This window comes from Stegastes partitus, unplaced genomic scaffold, assembly GCF_000690725.1.
Source record: "Stegastes partitus isolate 25-593 unplaced genomic scaffold, Stegastes_partitus-1.0.2 Scaffold1, whole genome shotgun sequence".
NCBI classification, from domain to species: Eukaryota; Metazoa; Chordata; class Actinopteri; family Pomacentridae; genus Stegastes; species Stegastes partitus.
In genome coordinates this window covers 218,390-238,841 of record NW_007577732.1, presented here as the reverse complement: position 1 = coordinate 238,841, position 20,452 = coordinate 218,390, and the positions used below count along the sequence as shown (strand labels likewise).

General features: G+C 40.3%; 1 protein-coding gene across 1 annotated transcript in view; it reads right to left on the bottom strand.

Annotated features, from left to right (window-relative positions):
- wdr11 (WD repeat domain 11) overlaps positions 1-20,452 on the bottom strand; it is an 81,568-nt gene that overhangs the window by 9,216 nt on the left and 51,900 nt on the right. Inside the window, exons 16-23 of the mRNA XM_008297902.1 lie at positions 19,823-19,970; positions 16,191-16,297; positions 14,957-15,071; positions 13,248-13,419; positions 13,024-13,132; positions 5,220-5,282; positions 4,813-4,878; positions 3,569-3,758 (exon numbers count right to left, since the gene is read on the bottom strand). Of these exons, the coding sequence (XP_008296124.1) occupies positions 3,569-3,758; positions 4,813-4,878; positions 5,220-5,282; positions 13,024-13,132; positions 13,248-13,419; positions 14,957-15,071; positions 16,191-16,297; positions 19,823-19,970 (970 nt within the window). The remainder of the gene's footprint in view (positions 1-3,568; positions 3,759-4,812; positions 4,879-5,219; positions 5,283-13,023; positions 13,133-13,247; positions 13,420-14,956; positions 15,072-16,190; positions 16,298-19,822; positions 19,971-20,452) is intronic.

Genomic DNA, 20,452 nt, shown 5'->3' with positions numbered 1-20,452 from the left:
TTGAACACATCTTTTACATTCAATCCCAACTAGACTGCTCAAGGATGTTTTACATTTAACAACTCAATATTAAATCAGATGAATCTATCTTTATTATTATTGACTACATATCCCAGCCTTTTGAGGTTGCAGTAACTAATGCTTTATTCAAAAAGTCGACTGTACATCCAGATGTTTTAGCCAACTACAGACCTATACCCATCCTCCACTTCATTTTTGAAATCCTTGAAAAGGCTGCTGCAAAATACAATTACGTGAACATCTGCACAGAAATAGTTGGTTTGAAGAATTTCAGTTGAGATTTTGAGACATCATAGCACAGAATCCGTACTGATGGAAGTCACCAAAAATGTGCTCACTGCCTCAGAAAATCGACTTCTCTCTGTTCTTGTCCTGTTAGACATTGAAGTCCTGGTTGATTGAAGGTGCTGCACTAGGCTTGTTTAAGTCACACCTATCTGATAGATTCCAATTTGTTCATGCCATCTGTGATTCTACATTATACATGTTTCCCTGAGGCAACAGATATAGCAAACACTGCACAAGTTTCAACTGCTATACAGATGACACCCAGCTACATGCACCTATAAAGTTAGATGAAATCATTTCGTCAAACTTTAAGCGTGTCTTGAGGACATGAAAACCTAGATAACCTGTAATTTTCTTCTTATAAATTTAGACAAAATGATTGTATTTGGCCCTGAATACACTGTCTAACCATACAGTTATTCTAGATGGCATTGTCTTCGTCTCCACTACTACTGTGAGGAACCTTGGAGTTATTGTTAACCTGGATACATCCTTTAATTCACACAGAAGGCCGGTCTTTAGGACAGCCTTCTTGCACTTGTGTGTTACTGTCCAAATTAGGGACATCCTCTTAGTGAATGCTGCTGAAAAACTAGACCATGCATTTGTAACGTCTACTCTGGACTATTGCAAATCCTTATTTCTCAATAAATCCCTGCAAAAGAAAAACTCCAGTTGATTCAAAATGCTGCATCAAGGGTCCTGAGAGGAACTTGCAAAAGAGATGATGTTTCTCCCATATTAGCTTTTCTTCTTTGGCTCCCTGTAAAATCATAAATGGAGTTTCAAATCTTTCTCCTCACACACAAAGCTCTTAATGACCAAGCTCTATCGTAGCTTAAAGACTTTATAGCACCACATTGTCCCACACTTTGTTCTCAGACTGCAGACTCACTTGAAGTTCCTAAAAGCAGAATGGAAGGCAGAATTTTTCGCCGTCATGTTCCTCACTTGAAGAAGCAGCTCCCAGTCCTAATTTTACGATTAGATTTAGATTAGGGTTAAAACTTTCCTTTTTGATGCAACTTATAATTAGGGTGGGTTCATGATGCACTGATGATCTCTTTTCTACTCTCTACTAGTTCACTCTACATGCATTTATACGCCACTATTACATGTCATTGACTCTTCTCCCCTTGATTGTGCTTTGTCCTCTTTCTCTGTACCTCTCTGCAGGTACCTCTGGTTTCTGTTCTGCATGTTTACTGGCCCCACCATCTTGCCCAGTGTTTATTGTTTGCGGTTTCTCAATGGTCCTCTTTTCTCTCTTCGCTGCCTCTTCGTTCCAACTGTTGGAAACAGATGGCTGCCCACCCTAACTCTGGGTCTGTCTGAGTTTTTTTTTTCCTGTTAAAAGCAAGTTTCCAGTATGGAAAGTGCCCTGAGATAACTTGTGTTATGATGAACTGACTGGTGTGAACTGAATTGAACTGAAACCTTTTATATGTGTGGGAGAAATACAGAGATGAAATGAGTCGGAACATAGATTATACACTACAGATATTAAAAGAGTAACGATGAGCAAAGAGAGAGATGTGAAGACAATTATAGGAATACGGAGTCCAGAGACGGAGAGCGTAATTATAAAGTCTTTTAAATATTCACAAGTTTCTCTGGTGCCAGGGCCTCCTATGCCTTTCATTCTTGTTGGCTGTTTCTTCATTATTTCATTATTTGTCCCCTGATGGGAGATCAGATTGTTTTTTTCAGTGAGCAAAGGATAGGCATAAGGCATAAAAACAGGAATAGATGCTTCAAAGAATTAGACTTCATCAGTTTTACAATAAGACTAGAGTGGAGAAATGATACAATGAGGGGGAAGATAACAGCATAGTAGAAAATGAGTTACATAGGCACACTTTTGTATCTATATCTACCACAGAGGCTTTTTTTGCACTTTAATATGATGAATTCTTCTGCAAGTCACAGCCGTGGGCATGAATCCTTGCAGAGATACCAAATGAGTTTAGTAACTTCAGAGCTGTGTGCTCTGTATTGGAGTCTTGGATATTAGTAATTACAGCGAGGCTGCTGCCACTGGAGCTGTTTTATGACAACAGGAGCCAAATGTTGCTGCTGACTGTCTGGTTATCGCTTTGAAAGCCCTAACTTTGTGATCTCTGCATTGGCCCTCATTAACAGGCAGTGGAACTTTCACAAAAACTAAACGGTGCATCATTTTTTAAAGAAAACTAAAAAGAATCACAAGCTTACTTGAGACTTTTTAATTGGACCTCTACTCACTGAAATTAGACAGTCAATTTGCATTTTCCTACTTCAAATCTTAATGCTTGCTAAAAGGTCTTCAACATTCTTCATAACTGACTGAGCATTTTTGATCAAAAAATGTTTCTTTACTCTGCTTCCTTGGGTATATTGATGCGGGGTGTGGGGGGAAAACACCAGACCTAGAAAAAGCCCAGAAAAAGCCTGTCTTCACTTACACAGTGGGCCAACTTTTTAATTACCTCCCACACTTTCTTCAAACTATCCAAGTATTTTCTGGAGCCTGGAAATTTAGTCTGGACACAAAAACAATGTAGTAGCCACCCCAAAATGAAACAAGCAACCATTAAACAGACAAAAAAAAAACAACGATGGCAACACAAAGGTAGAAGTGTTTGTTCAGCGGGCTGTGGTGCTGCCATGTCAGTGGCTGAGTGATGCAGGCAAACGCGGGAGAGCACAACCAATCAATGGGCCTCCTCTCAAGAAACTTTTTTTCCCAAAACTTTTCGGAACAAACTAGCTTGATAATTAAAGTTGAACAGAGAAGATTGTGGGTATTGTTTGTGCGAGCCTCGGACGCTGGTTCAGCTATGTCATCAGCGAGATGCATCGATCGGAGCAATAACGTGGCACAAACAAGAGAGGGATTGTTTTTTATAAATGAGTGTATCCAAGGCTGGGATTGAATCAATCAGGAAATGTTGGAGGAACTAGATGTAGACAGGAATGAAGCAAAAGATGGATTCGACCTTAGAGGTATAAACGTGTGTCCTTCAAAAATCAGAGCTCCTTGAGACAACGCAGGAGAGACGCACTGTCATTAGTAATGGGATGTCCTGTGTGACCGGGGTGATGTTGATACTGTGGATGACAAGAGACATGCTGGTTGTGTTTGTTTGTCTGTGGTCTGACTACACAATGTTTCTGGATGATCTGAGGGGATTGTACAATGCACTTCCTGTACTCGTGAAAGAGAGAACAAACTCCAAAAACCTGTTAAGACTTTCTCCTCTTCTCTTGTTTTACTGACCTGAAAGTAAGAGCTCTCACACAAGACATCATGGCAGATGTCCAGGTGGTTCTGAGGTGACGGCTGGGTTCCTTCATTTTGTGCCTGACCCTCTGCAGTGGAGACGCTCAGCTGGCGAGCCTGCGCGAACGCCTGGAGGTAGTGGGAAGCCACCGTCCAGAAGTGAAGATCTGACTCATCCCCAAAAAGCCTGTGATTTACCACAACAGTGCATTAGCTGGGTTCAGAGTGGATACAATCTGCTCTGTGGAGTAGCTAGTCAGTTTGCAATCTGAATCAATACATCACTCAGTTTTCTTAGTGGCCTGCTTACTAATGACCACAGTTCCTATATCGTCCAACCCACACCTCGCTCGTTCAGCAAGCTCCCCTCCTCCTCCTCCTTCTCCTCCTCCTCCTCCTGCTGCTCTCTCTTCCATCATTTACTTCCCTCAGCCTCCTTTAACATATCTGCACTGGCACACAGCTGTTGCTAGGTTACCTCGTGACATTAACAATGACAGGAAACGTGGATGGCCTGATACAGAGACAGCTCACTGTGTGGTTATTCAAGGTACAAAACAGGGTCTATTGGACTTCCCAGGCAAATCACGGCTTTAATAACGGGATGCAAACAGGAGGGACGATATTGCATTTCTGCTCAGATTGGCTGTTCTAGATTTGTCAGATGCTCGAGGGAAATGAGAACTGAAGCAGAGATGAGATCAGAGTTGCTGACACCAGCTCTCATGTCATCCTTTTTTCTTTTTTGCAGAGCTACAGAATCACACAGTGTAGTTAGAGCAAAAATAAAAACAATATTTTGACAGATAAGAATATTTTATAAAGAAAGTTATTTCACTTGCATCATAATATTACACCATCTTGTTGAAATCAGAATAGATACTCTAATTAATAAACAATTTACATTTTCATAATTTATATTCCAGAAATCGCTCCTGAGTCATCCAAATATGGTAATTATTATCTTTACTCTTTGTTTAGTTTTATTTCATCATATAATACATCTTTATTATATTACATCCCAAACTGTGAGCCAGAGAAGTGGAGGGAGAAGGTGCTCTATTAGTTATACAAACTATACTTTAGTTAGAACTCAGCAGGGCTTTCAGAAGTTCTCGACATATGTGCACCATCTGAATGTCAACAAAACAATTGTCTTGGGTTACCAGTAAACCCTCATGCGCACAGGGCAATCTGTACAACAACAAACAGTTGTAACACCGTGCAGTGTTGCAACTCACCGTGAGACCAGGAGGCAGCGCTGCAGAAGACTGAGCTCTGGGTCCTGCAGCACACTCTTCATATCACTGGGGAGCCAATCAGAGACAGACAATCAGAACACAGCCAGAGCCAATTACACTTCTCAAGCACAGCGGGCCCTGTGTGGCTGTTACAGGAGATTCTTCTTATCTGTCAACCCACATACTCCTTGCTCTTTGGGCCTGCTGTCTAAACACAAAGGACCCTGGGACTCTAAGCCTGGAGTACACAAACAAAAACTGACACTTGGCTCAGATGTATTGACATATACATATGCACTGACATCTGATTGTTGCTGATTGCATCATGACAGTCACATTAAACATTCTGCTTTGAGTTACTGTTTGTGAGTGCCACCAGAAGAACTCAGCTGTGCGTAATAACTCACTTCGACAATGAGTTGAGCTGCTCCTGGATCAGTCCTTTTATCTCGTCTTTCTCATTGTAGTCTCTGAAACAGAGGGATCAAAGTGAGTCAAACAGCTCCTTTTACACCTTTCTAAAATAAAACTTGACCTGATATTAAATGGGAATCTGAGAACCTGCTCAGGGAAGTCGATGTTTCAGGCAGTCTATTGTAACGTTTATGCTGAGTTCAGGTAGTTCCCTGCGCGCGCTGCTAATATAGCTGCCTGGCTTTTGATAAGGCAGCTGTGTGTGATTAATGAAAGAAACACTGAGGTCTCAGTTAAATGGGTTTGTAACTACATCAGGCTGTAGTTGAACACAGATGTAGCTGTCGGCAAAAAGAAAGAACAAAAACGTTCTCTGAGGACAGCCACTGCTGGATCCCGTGCTGATTGGCTTAGACAGAAGTGAGTTGCTCATACTGTTGGCTCATACCATTGGTTATTTTTTTATGAGGTAATAAACAGAATACTTGGGTGTTTGGCAGATGGTGTGGTGGTATAAGAAAATGCATCGAAGCTGGTCATATACAGTAAGTTGATGGTTTCAGAATCAGAATCAGAATCCTGGGCTGCAAGGTGGCGTAGTTGGTAGCACTGTTGCCTCGCAGCAAGGTCGCTGGTTCGCGTCCCGGTGAGGACACCTGGGATCTTTCTGTGTGGAGTTTGCATGTTCTCCCCGTGCAGCGTGGGTTCTCTCTGGGTTCTCCGGCTTCCTCCCACACAGTCCAAAAACATGTTGAGGTTAATTGGTGATTCTAAATTGTCTGTAGGTGTGAATGTGAGTGTGCTTGGTTGTCTGTCTCTAAGTGTAGCCCTGTGATAGACTGGCGACCTGTCCAGGGTGTCCTCTGCCTTCGCCCTAAGTCGGCTGGGATAGGCTCCAGCCTACAGATGTATATAAAAAAAATAAATAAGTGACAATAGGAATAAAATGGATATAAAAATGTGAGTATTTACAATAGTAGCGAGGAATGGATGTACCTGAGAAATACTTGTGGTAGATTACACCTGAGTACATATGACATATTGCAAACTGAGAGAATACTTGTAAGTGGATTCACAGGAATTGTGGTGGGAATGGAACATATCTGTGTTTGTGGGAGTTCAGAGTGGTCATGGCTCTGGGGAAAAATTGTTTTTTAGTTTGAAATTTAATTTAATATTTTTCCTGATTTCTTCTGGCAAGTCCGATTAATTCCAAATAAGTTTATATTTCATGTCCTGTTAAACACAACTACCTTAGAACTTCAGACTGTTTCCTGTTCACAACTATTTCTAGTCAGTAACATACCACTAAACTAAAATCAGCCTTAAACGCAGAGTGAAACTGGATTAAGAATTGATGGCATTGCCACGTTTTACCACCAAGATCCAACTTCAGTTGATGTATACATCTGTTCAATGTGAATCAGCCTGAAAATAAGTCCACATTATAATTAATAAGGAGGATTTTTTAGATAAGACAGCTAAAAAACCTCATTATATTGATTTATTAAGTTTTGTGTGACATACTGTGTGAGGTTAAACGATGATCAGTCTGTAACTGCTGAAGAAAAAATGCCCTTCGATCACCATCCTCAGGTTGAGCGATGTACATTATGCAAGTTCAAATGCAGTTTAACCTTAAGCTGCGCTGCTCAATCACTGACGCCTGCTGTGTCGACATCAATAATGTAATAACGCCCGCCACTATCAATATACTTCTCGGCTTACTTGCTCTCAACACCTTACTTTAGGGTTAGGTGCTGGTATGTGATTTGTATTTTATAGCTGGTGTACCAAGATTTACAAGTCAAAACAGTTCATTAGAAAATCCATTGATCAACCCAGGGATTGATCTTACAGCCTGGTTCAGGTTCAGGGAATTCCAAGCGCTTAAATAATCCGTTCACAGCTTTACTCATTGAACTAACTAACATTTCAAGAGCACATACAGTACAAGATAACAAAGACTAAAGTCTGATAACTTTAAACACGATCATTACTTTGATTTATGACTGCAGTTCCTCTAGTGCAGAGCAGCATGTTTTCCATGTGTTTGTGAGTTTCTTCCAAATGCTCGAGGGTGCTTTTTTTTTTTTTTTTCCTAAGCCAGCTGAATTTGAAACTTCAAATTTATCTCAGGGGAACTGTGTAAATGTAATGTGCTCGTCTTCATGTTAGTCCAACTAACAAGACATCACAAATGTGGAGAGCTATAATCAATTAAAGAAAATCTTAGCTGACTGAAATTGTATCTAGTTTTCAACCAAATAAATGGTCTTAGAGAAAAAAATAAATAAATCCTTCTCGTTATCCCCAGATTACCTTAGTTGGCCACAGTGTGCTGAGTGCACTCTACCTGCTAGCCTTACTGGCCTATTTTTTTTTTTTTTCCAAAACACATAAAAAGCTACGATTTGTAGAATATTAAATCATTCTATCAACGTTATGTATACTGAAATGACAACAGCAAACGCAGAGCCAACTAGACTACACCTGACCATGCTCATATGATTTCTGAAAATAAAATTACATAAACTTGGGATCACAGCACAAAAACTAAGAGGCATATAACGCAGACAAGTCAGCCTATGCTTTTAGATGATACATCATGTTTTTGCTGAACTGCTATATGCAAACTGCTGTTTGCAAAATCTACACTTATGTGGCCAAACCAACAACTTCTTTGACAAGGTGTCATTAAGTTTATAGCCAACTGAGAGTAAATGCTTAGTTAACATTAAATAAGTCAGACAAAACAGTCTCCATTAGGCTGGATAAGTTCAAAGATGTGAAAACGTGGAGATGTTTAAAGCTCGTCTGTTACTCTGCACCACTTAAAATGTATTAATCTTGAAAGGCAATGTAGCAATGAAAGCAACACTGGCAATTGTCCAACCAATGAGAGTTTGGTCAGGTGAGAGCATATCGACTAACCAACTGACCTGGAGAAAGCCCTGCCAAATGAGATATATGAGGTGTGTCAGAAAAGTTTCAGGACTGGTGTCACCAAAAGATACATTTGAAATCCAAACTACACACTACTAGTTTTCCCCTTTGAAGTAATCCCTGTGGAGTCTAATGCACTTTCCCAGCCTTCTCTGCCGTGTCACCATGCACTTCTGGAAGGAATCTTTCGGGGTCCTCTGCAGCTCCGTCATCACAGCCATCTTGATGTCGTCCACGTCTTCAAAACGGGTCCCCTTGATGACTCCCTTGAGCTTGGGTAGAGGAAACAATCCCATGGAGCCAGGTGGGTTGAGTAGGGAGGTTGCTCCAGCATGGCAATGTTCTTCTCAGCCAGTAACTGCCAGATGCTCAGGGCATTGTGAGCAGGGGCGTTGTCATGGTGAAGCAGCCACGACTTGTCCTGCCACAACTCTCACCTCTTCTCACGCACTGAACGAAGCAAACGTCTCTTTGTAGACATGCTGGTCTGAAGGGATAAACTTGTAGTTTGTAGTTTGGGTTTGAAATATATCTTTTGTGACACCAGTCCTGGAACTTTTCTGACACACCTCGTTGATGTAGCAATGAAAGCAACACTGTGCTCAAAAGACTTCAGACTCAACTCGGACTCATGTTTTTGGACTTGTGAACAATCATTATGTTTTCTTTTTTCCTTTCCTTTCTTTTTTTTGGCATATCAACATTGGGGAAACTCTCAAATGTCTGATGGGCTTAAAATCCCTTACCAGTCCTCCGTCCCGCCGGCGGGAAGTGACCACTTTCCAAACACATTACAGCCATATGTGCACGCTCCACAATCAAGTTTCCCGACAATATACACATCAAATAAAAGCTCAGAGTCTCCTCTTTCCGATGATATAAACCATTTTGACATGCAGCAACCACAGCGTTGACACAATGAGCTTTTTGTACAGAAAAGCAAAATGTTACAATCCGAGTTTCTTACTAGGGTCCGAGGACCCCTACTGCGGGCAAGGAACCTATTGTTCCTGTAGTGCTTCTTTCTTTCTTTCTTTCTTTCTTTCTTTCTTCTTCTTATTTTTCCGACGAATGCGAAAACCTTTAATAGACCCCCCTAAACATGCTCAAAAACTCACCAAAATTGGCACGCACCTTTGAATCAGCGAAAAATTTGATAAAATGAAAAAAGTTTCCCTAGCGCCACCTAGTTACAGAAAAACACACTAAAACGGCCCTAGCGGCCACTAAGAATGTCGTACAGAAATCAAACCAACACCAAAACGTTCGTCTCAACGAGACCCACAAATCTCGTGCTGACACCCCTGACCTATCTCAAACAGGAAGTCCGCAATTTGCCTTTCAAAGTAAAAAAACGAGTGAAAACATCTTTTGGGAAAAACTTATCTTGTCTGACACCATAAATCGTATCAGCTTGAAATTCGCACAAGAGACAGAGAAGGCCTTGATGTACAAAACTTCTGAAGAGATTTGGCGTTTTTCAAATGGTTTCCGAATGGCGAGCCGTTAAAATTGATGAGCTGCCTCAGCCTCAGCTCACACTTTGTATGGGTGTCTATGGGACATGTGCAGACATGCTGTAACATTTGCTCATCTACACAAAAACTTAAAGGTCCTACAGCTTTAAAACTGACACTGAGGGCTTCCTAACAAGATTTCCCTCAAAAATATGTTGTTTTTACACATATTTGGTGAAAATTGTGGCAGTATGGGAGAGAGAAACTGAGTACAACTCTCAGCTCTCTCAGCCAGGGGCATGCAGAACGATGACATCATCTCAGCTCAGTGCAGCTGCTCCTGTCACTCACTGACAGGCTGAGCAGAGAGAGAAAAACGGCTCCAACTTCAAGCAGGTTTAACTTGAAGAATGGTGAGACGGCCATGAGGTTGCAGCGCGGACCGAGGACCCGACAAACGCTGCTTGCAGCTTTAAGTTTTTTTTTGAAGGCTCTCTGCAGCTCAAACATGGGACATTCCTCACCAGCTTGGTCTCATTCTGTCCGGACAGAACCAGTGAACATAATCCAGTAAAATAATTCGGTCCGTAACACGTATTAGAAAAATCTGCAGTAATGTCTTCCCAGCGAAATCAGGCAGAATCTATTTCAGATCGCGCTGAAAGTGCTACAGGCGGCTAGACGGAAGCCTTAGCTGTTGATTGACACCTAGTCTGGCCAATACGAGGGCTTTGGGGGTGAGTGACAGCCTGAAGAGCCAATGGAGTGTCTCAGACAGTCAACCCGGTACGGGCAAGTTCCACCCTTGTAGATTCAACCAGTCGGGTTGCAGACACTCTGACGCCATAAACATGTAGCCAATGAGCAGACGAACACGTGGATGTGTCGGAAGGCAGGGTGGTTTGTGTATGTCCACTATAGCAGCCGCGCATAGCGGCTCATGAGAAGTGGTGCGTAAAGCGTGCGTAATTACGGAGGCCCTAAGAGGACGTGGTTTTTTTTTTGTTTTTTTTTTACAAGCCGTTTTCTCTAAATAACGAGATATTATCTCGTTATTTCGAGAAAATGGAGTTTGTTTTCCTGAGATATTTATTCATGATCTCGCGAGTTAGGTAAAGTTTGAAAGATATTCACAGATTCGCGGTTCCCGTGTCAATAAGTAATTAACGGAACATTGCTTTCAGAAAATCAACACTTATATCTGAAGCCAGTTATGTAGACTGCAAGCTACAGCTCGATTTTAAACATTATAAGCCGCCCTTCGTACACGACGACTTCAATTGACTCCAATGCGCTGTCGGCTCTGGCTCAATCGAGCAGGGACCGTCTACAAGTGCATACTAAAGAGAGATGCTACAAAAAAAAAATCAATAGTGTTGCCAAGGAATAGTGTAGGGTAAAATAAATCAATCCACACAACAATCCATCCAGGCAGGTTACACTACCGTAATGATTTGGGGAAAATATGGTATCATGTAATTTTTATGAACATTTATGTCATAAAATATGTAATAACTTTGCTATTAAAGGTTGTAGTAGGACCAAAATCCCATCACATATAATTGAGCTCCTTTTGTTTATACTACAACAATAATTTGGAGAAAATATGGTTTAATGTAATTTATCTGAATATATCTGTACACAAAATTTCAAAAAGTACATTATTAAAGGTTGTAATATCCCTTTAATTACCTCACAGTGCTCATAAGCTATTCACATGGGTGCCCAATTGCCTTAGATCATTGCCTTTTCAACCAATCAGAAGAATGGTGAAGATGGTGATGATGATGATTGGTTTGTCAAAACTATATATATATATAGTTTTGACAAACCAATCATCATCATCAAATATTTTTTTTGCTAAAAGAACTGAGAGGTGAGCATTTAGGTCAATTACAAACCCCTCCTTTATTTTCAAGAAAAAATTTAGGCGAGGATCAAAGAAATACTTTTTTCTGTAATTATTGAAATGGAGTAACTTTTTACTGGTAGCACCTAGAATGATTCTGATTGCTCTGGCTAAAACTAGAGAGCGCTATCTTTACAACAAATGTCAAACTTTATATACATTCCATAAGGGTCAGAAACAGCATTCATTTTAATTTGGAGATGTCATTTTACAGGCAGTTGCATTGAAATGATGGACTGCCTAGGTTTGTGGAAGAGGCATGCCAAAGTCTTCCCGAGGCTCTTTCTTGTGGCTATGAGAGTGCTCGCTGTTCCTGCCACCAGTGCAGCAGTGGCGAGGGTATTCAGTCACGGAGGCCTAATAATGCGCCCTCACCGAGCCAGGCTTAGTGCAAGAACATTGTCCAGCTTGATCTTTTTGAAATGTCACCATTCTGTTGCCTGATACTTTTCTAGGTCTTACAGTAGGCCTCTGGAGTACACCTACAAGCTTGTTAATGTTTAGCCAGTGTATTAAGAGGAAAATAACATAAACCATTCTGATCTTATTGTGGGTTCATTAGTGTTAAATATTTTGTTCTCGGCAAAACAACACCGTTGATTGTTTCCACAAAAAGCCACTGTTTCATTAGTAAACAAGTCCAGATAGCCAATAAGTCCAACGATACTCCTTTTTGAGTTTTACTTTTATGCAAGGAATCATTTTTGTCATGCAAAGAAAGGTGCCTGTTGGAACAAAACTGGTCATGCTTTGATATCACCAGTTTATAGACTTGCACTATTTTTCAGAAAATGTGGCAGCAATAGTTTTGCTTTTTTTGTGAACAATTTTTTTAAAATTGCAAATGACACAGAAGTAACATATGCAAGTGTTTAAAGTACTTTTGAGTGTTTTGTTCACAAGTTGTTTGCATTTAGCTAAAGTGTGATGTTTTGCACTAATTAGAAGGATGTTTATTAGCCTCCAATGCCTTTGACTGGGTGAGGTGTAACATTTTCTATATTTTTGTTCTTATTGTGGTCCGACTGAGCCTGCACAATAGGGGGCAGGATATATCGTAACTGTATGTTCACGTAGGAAGAATACAGTTTCCTTTAAAGGAAATCATTCATTGTGTGTTTTCTTCATCTTGCATTGCAGGACACTTTGTAAAGTGATCATATAACAAACAACTAATCAGTGCTGATACTTTATGCTAATCGACAAAGGAGGGATAATAATACAGTAGATGCTTTGAATTTCTTAGATATAGCTGTGCAGTATTCTTAGTAGACCGAATAGCAGCAGATGATAGAAAGCTCATTAAAGCAGGAAGAGACATGAGAGATTTATTTTTTAGAGACTTGAGACTTGACTTGGACTCATGACCAAAGACTTGAGACTTGACCAAGTCTCACCCGACAAAGATTTGAGACTTGACTTGGACTTGTGACCAAAGACTTGAAAAAAGACTTGTGAACATCTCTGTTGAAAGGTGAGACTTACACTTGAGTGATGTCCATTGTGAAGGTTCCTGACCAAGGCTGCAGCAGTAGGAAAGCCTTGAGTGTGAGGGCGGCCCGGGGCACCAGAAGGTAAGGGCACCACACTGGATCTGTGCATTTTCCCCACAGATGACAAAGAACACAGTATAGATCATAGATTTACACAAGTAAAGTAAATAAATGGCCTTTTATTCAGTCCATTTGTCTCTTAATTCCCGCACTCACCAGTCAGGTCCTGCTCATCCATGCGGTAGCTGGCAGACTTCATGGCCATCTCCAACACTCGGATACAGCCATCATCTGATGCTAGCACAACCTTGTCTGATGTGCACCAGTCAATATCTAAGATGCGGTAGTTTACATTGCGACCAATCCGCATGCTGCTGACCATTTGGACCTGCAAGAGAGGACAGCCAAGGTAGTTCGTTTCAAACTGTTACCTAAATCTTTGTTATACTGTCTGCAACAAGTATAGAAAGACGGTGACACATTCAGTTATTTTGGGAAGATTTTGCACCAAAAACAACGGACAGCCAACACAGTGCACTAATGCAAACTAATTTATGTTGAGTAAAATAGGATACAGTATGAAAGAGTCAATGGAAATACAGCCATTTCAGAAGATTTATACGGCTCTTTGGGTGTCAGTGAAACCCAAATGTCAGCAGAGCACTGAAGCATTTCAGAAATCTCTCCTGCACTTCTTCACCTCCCTGAGTCTTTTTGCTCTTCCCTCCCGCTCCATCTCTTTGCTGCTCCAAAGCTCTTCCTTGTTCCCCTCAGCAGCTTGTTGTTTGACTTTTACAATTGTTGACTGAAAACTACGCCTCATCTTGCCAGCCCTCAACGAGAGTTGCTGCCTCATGGTTGTATGCCTCTGCCAACCTGTCAAGTTGCAATTTACATTACGTCTGTCTAGACTCAAATAATACATGTAGTGAAGAAGGCTGCAAAATATATAATTTTTAGCATTGACAATGCAATGTATGCAAGCAAGATTCTTCACACTACACAGTTTCTTGACATGTAGGCTTCACACATGCACAGGAAAATGAGTGAGAAGAGATACATTGAAAAAGAAGATTCAGTGGCAAAAAAGAAACACGTCAGTTGTATAGCTGCACATTTCCTTTTGTCACGTCTGTCACTGGCATAACTTAAGATATTCCTCTATCCAGACAACAGTGCTCCACTGGGACCAGCTCCCTCCACCTTGCACTTCTTAATACACTAAATCATCCATCTGTGGCCACATTAATCTGATCTTCAGTCATCGCTGCTGGGGGAGCACAAACACTGTGGCACGGATACAGAAAACAAACAAAAAAGTGCAGTCTGTGACATTAGATCAAATGATGAACTGGAGCGCATACTAGCCCGAAGGATTCTTAGTTGAGTTGAAATAAAGAGTGTGCACAAAGAACTTTCTGGATGATGATGACTTTGGTAAACAAAGTTAAAAAGGGGGAGAGGATCCTTGCCGCCTTGAGGCTCCAGGATCATCCATCCTGCTATGGCTAAGCTTATATATATCGGGGAAAAGCTTTTAGGGCTTGCGTATGGATACTTACACAGCACACTGTAATGATTCTTTAATACAACAGGACAATTACAGTGGATATGCCATTACTACAGTGTTCGTTTGAGAGAGGACATTAGTTAAATACACCCTAACACATTACTGTAGTGCCTCAGTGAGTACAGTGCTATGGAAACCCATTAAATCTGCCACAGTGAATCTGTAAACCACTGTTATGAACCTGCAGACTCCCCTGCAGCCCCTCTCCTTTTATTTAAGTGATGCAGCGCAGCTAGGTGATGTATGCTGGGAATTTATAATGTGTTGCAAACAAGCCAATCAATGACTTAACTGCAGGACTTCAACACCACAATGACACAGCAACTGCCAGGGGTTGGTGTGTATGTAGCCTCACCTCTTTGGTGTCCCAGACTTCTGCTCCATCTGTGTACATGACCAGCAGCTTTTGGTTTCCTTTTCCAGGAGCAAAGCGAATCTTCTTCACCCAGCCACGATGCGTTGGTATTCCCCTAAAAACATTGATAGCACTGGCTGTTTTGGGACAATTGCATTTCTTAAAAAGAAATATCATTGTGGTGAGCTTGGTTTTTGCCTCACATACTGATTATTGCACTGTAACACATCAAGTTGTGATGCCCAAATATCTGAGCATAGATATATCGTCTGGTTTGATTTAAAAGACAGTTAAAAATATATAGAATATTTAGGAATGAAAGTAATTTGGTAATAAAAAAAAGTAGGACTGCATCTAATGGTTAGTTTTATTGTTTATTTATCCTTTGATCGAATACACAATTAATTGATTAATAATTTGGTAAAAAAAGAATTAAAAAATGGTAAAAAAAAAACCCAAACAAAAACAAAACAAAACAAAACAAAAACAAACAAACAAAAAAACATGAAAATCTGAAAATATCACACTGACAAAATTTTATGCTCAAGAAAACCTAGAAATTCAAACATTTTAGAGCTGTTAGATTGCTGTTTTCCTGCATGTGTCCTTCTTTTCAGAGTTGTGTTCGTTTACAGAGAAATGAAAGTAACGATGAGCATGTAGCCCAAACGCAGTAAAAGCACTTATATTTTATCACAAACTAACGATAATAGCTAATAACGATACGTGAGATCACTTTCAGAGCGATCTCAGAACAGCTTCTCTCTGCCTGGATATATTTCTTGTCTTTTCTATTTGAATGAATACGGAGTTTATACGCAGCGCCGATGTTTACAGAAAGTTAAGGTTCGTCAGTGTGGGCGCACACATCTATATAGTGATCTCTATAGTTATTAGTGTGACGGGCCACAACAGTAAAATCGGTTAATGCCTGACTGTTGGAAGAAAAGAACGACAAAACATCACAGTATATGTGCTGTCTAATGGGGAAAAAACGTGGCCCAGACACCAAAGATATTTCCAATTGAAATGTATTGGTTTGAAATTCACGCTGGGGAACATGAAAATGTCAGGCAAATCATGTCTCAGAACACGAAAAAATAGATTAAATTTCATGACGATTTCACGAATTGCCGTGAGACTGGGTTGGAATATCATTCATGTTTCAAAAGAGTCTCTTTAATAATTTGAACAAAGCAGCCTACACTGACTGATTTAGGGCTTTAGCTCTTACCTTGACAAACGAGCTTTGAGGTCCCAGAAGTTAAGATTGCCGTCCACATCTCCGAGCACCAGGGTGTCACCTTTCCAGGCAATGCAGGCAATACTACCCATACTACCCTGCAACACAGAGAGGGAAAGATATCTATTGAGTTATAAAGTGTCCTGTACAAAAAAAGCAGTAGACATGTGCCTTCTGTTTATAGAAAGCTAATTAAAGCTGAGGTAGGTCGTGTTTTTTTTGACATAATTTTGGCATAACTTTTCAGCATATTGTAATTTAAGTAATCTGAGAGTAAAACCAGACCTCTTCACCTCCTCTTCGCTCTGCTTTCAGACTGTAGATAGTCTCGCCTATGATAGGAGACTTTTGGCTTGGCTATTTTTGCACATTGCTTGGATATTAAGTCTAAATTTTAACCTAGAAACAGTTTTGAGAGCACATCTAGAGGGGAAGCTAGAGCAAACATTGAGCAGGAAAAGCCAGAGTCATCATGAAGACCATTCCTCCTATGCACTGTACACTCCACAAGCTTTGCCCCCTACATTTTTCCAACATGCATTTCTTCCTAAATGACATAACAATGACGGTACAATCTCATACCATCCACTTGCCAAGATGACATTCTGTACAGCAAGTAGGTTTGGCTTCATGTGGCGTCATGTCAGCGAGGACTCTTGGTCATTACGGGCCATATTATCAGAGACCATTCAATGGAAAATAGAGTTTTTTTAAATGTTTTTGAAAATGTTTTAATTGCATATTCCCAGTGTGTCTAGAGACCCACAAAATATGGAAAAAGTTTATCTCTTCATTTCTTTTATTTCTCCACAGACCAGAAAGTGTGTCTCTGAAATCTTTGGAATAAGGCTAAACTCAGGGGCATGGTAGACTTAACAATCTGCAAAATTTTGAGCTGAAACTTAAAATACATAAAATGGAGACATTATAAGACGCACATTTAACTGGTAATAAAGGGTATATTATGGGATCTTTATACTTCCAGCCTGTTTGGATTATTTTAAACTGTTTCCAGACACAAATAAAAATGACTGTCCACTATCATCTCCAGTGAGTAGCTGTGGCTGAATACTCTGACTACTCCTGAAGTCAATGATCCTTCAGGCCAGCAGTCTATGATTATCCTCCACTTAACTGGAGATAGACATCAAGAAAAATCATATCATTTTGCTCACAAGTCACGTCTCTGATGCAGCCAACCAGTGGGTAGTTAAAAAAAAAAAAGTGCAATTCCAACAGCTAAAAAGCCACCATTTTCCCTTTGCTATAAAACATCCTACTCACTGGCATTGAATGTTTGAGTGTGAATGAAAACAGCACAATAAATTGAAATATCTGTGGCAGCTGATTGGTAAACAAACACAGCATGTGGGTTTAAGTACAGCCAGGCTATGTCACAAGACAGAGTGCTGATGTGAAGGCATTTAGTGTCAGCTCACCTTCAGTGTGTGATCGGGCAAAACTTTCTAGGATATGAAAATCTTCTATCATCGTGAAAGGACTGTAAAACCTTTGGGGTATGCAAATTTTTTGAGAAATAAATCTGCAGCCGCCACAAAGATAAGGCCTTAAAATCCCCAGGTAAACCTCCAGTGTCTGTCTGTGTGGTGTGAAGAGATGCAGGTAGCGAGCTAGCAAAAACATCCTTAGCAGCACAAAAGAAAAAAATATCCCATACACGCTTCCCTTAGATATACTGTATGGATCAAGATGAGTTTGGCTGAAGAAATCAAATAAAAACAGATAAATGTCAGTCTAAAATTGTACTGTTTTTTTGCTTACAGAAGGTGGGAAATTATCAACAAACAACAGAAGGTGCTACCTACACAACAGCATGACTCAGTGTGACACAATAACAAGTCTCAATGAGATAACGAGCCCAAGAGAGTTCTTGAAGTCAACTGCTTCCAAAAAAAACCTTCTCGAACAATAGAATAGAAATGGATGCCGCTTAGGAAATCAAACATTTTTATTAAATAAGTGGTGATATGTTGACCTATAAATTAGTCAAAACATCCTATTGCTATATGGCATCTTGGAATCATCCAAGAAAAGAAATCTTGTCTTCAGTAATAGCTCTTTCTACTTAGTAGTCTGGTTATATTACTGCCAAAGGTAATTAATCACTAAATCGCTGTTTATATGCTTTACAGGAAAAATACATATGATAGCCGACGGGGGCAAATGATGTGCATATACACAAATGAGCTGCATATACATGACAACAGAAATGTGCTGCAAAAGGAAAACGCTGCATATACAGACGCGCTGCATAAATGAAAACAGATGCAAAAAGAGAACGCTGCATATCCAGTCACACAACGGAAGTGCCCAAGGCCTCTAGGGGCAGTAGTGAGCATTTCACTTGAGAGGCAGACATTGGTGAGCGAGACAAGTGACGTTAGTTGAGGGAAAAGCTGTATGAAAAGGTGTGTATACTCTCGTCTCCATGGATAAACATAAATAAGAGAGAACACAGGGAGACGGTAGTAAAACACCACTTCAGCACCCATATAATCACAGTGACTGAGAAGCTAAAGACTTAAAAACTGCCCCTAGAGGCCTGTGGCACTTCCACTGTGTGACTGGATATGCAGTGTTTTCTTATTGCACTTGTTTTCATTTATGCAGCGCGTCTGCATATGTAGCGTTTTCCTTTTGCAGTGCGTTTCCGTGTTTGCAGCGTTTTCTTTTACGCACGTCATTTGCCCCCATCGGCCACCATAACTACAGTCACAAATTTTCTTCCCCTGAGCTTGAATCACGCTCTACATCAGTGAGGTGAACACGTGCAAACACTATCTTTAACACACTAAAGACACCTTCAGTTGCAAGTTTGTCCTCTGGGGAAAAAAAATGTGGCAAATAAAAAAACATAAAGCTGTAAAACCTTTACTTTGATTGTATTCAATTTATTACTTAATGTAGCACATTAGATTAACCACATTTTGTTGTGGAGCCAACATCTATATCATCTCTCACACAAGCCCTACAAAAAAAAAAAAAAAAAAAACCCTGAAGGACACAGGATATAAAGGAGGCAATTGATGGCTTTTATTATATGGAGGAAGAAATTCCACAGATTTTGGCGAACAACCAAAAAGTATCATTTCTTTTGAGCTCTTAAATGAGGTAAAATTTTGACACAATGCAGATGTGAAGAATAACACATATTCCTCTAAGTGATGCCAGAGCAAGAACATAAAAAGATTGCACTTATCAGGTTTCACAAATAGTGACCAGACAGTGATGAATGTGGTATATAAAGGTGAAGTACAGTAGAAGGACCAGTGTATGTTCTATGCTTGAGAGAAAGTATTGATCAGATTTGACGAGAACAGATAACAAATAGATCCAAACATTTACAGAGACAGGAAAGGAGAAAGTAAGACAGAGAAGTAGTGACAAGAGACGCGCTAATGTTTGTGGAAAGAAACGGGGAAAAAAGCAATCTAATTCTTTGTGTAAAGAAAGGATTAACACAGTAACTGAATAGAAAGGGAGCAATACTAAGCAGGTAGGAATGTGAAAGGATCAGTTTAAATGACCTTGAAGTAGCATAGGATGTCATGAAGTTGAAAAAAAAAAGAGACATGAAAAAGACATGCACTCTCTGGACTCACATCAGGGGGAATTCGTGCACCATCTTTGACTGTGTTGCCCTCCACGGTGATATGGTAGACTTGGCCGTCTGTGTCAGTGAATACAAAATGCTCCCGGGCTGAGATGGCCTGGCTGGTCTCTGACTTGCTCTCAGCATCTTGCAGGAGACTGTAGGGGGGGGGACAACACAGATAATTCTCCCAGATAAACACGTCAGTTGTTTTTTCACTCTTTCTCGTGTGAAATATTTTGACTGGGCATCTTGGTATTCTGCTGCTGACTGTGGCAAGGTACTACCACGATCAACTAGAGCAATGCTTCCACCCCAGGGGTAGCTGTAGTCCCAGGGGATGTTTTGGCAGTTGCCAGGGGATACAAGGAAAGATTGTGTAAAGCTGAACTAATATTAAAAAAAAGTTGAATCTTGGATATCATACACACCCACACACACACATTTATATCCACATATTAAGTTGGCTGTTACACATGAACATGAACTCTACTTAGGTAGCAAGTGACTAATGTGTGGCTGAAGAATTTATATGTTTTTCCATGAGTTACATAATATATGAGTAAACTATAGCACTAGGTTGTTGACTTTTGCAATCAAATACAATCAAATTTACCATTTAAAATAAAAATAATGAGGA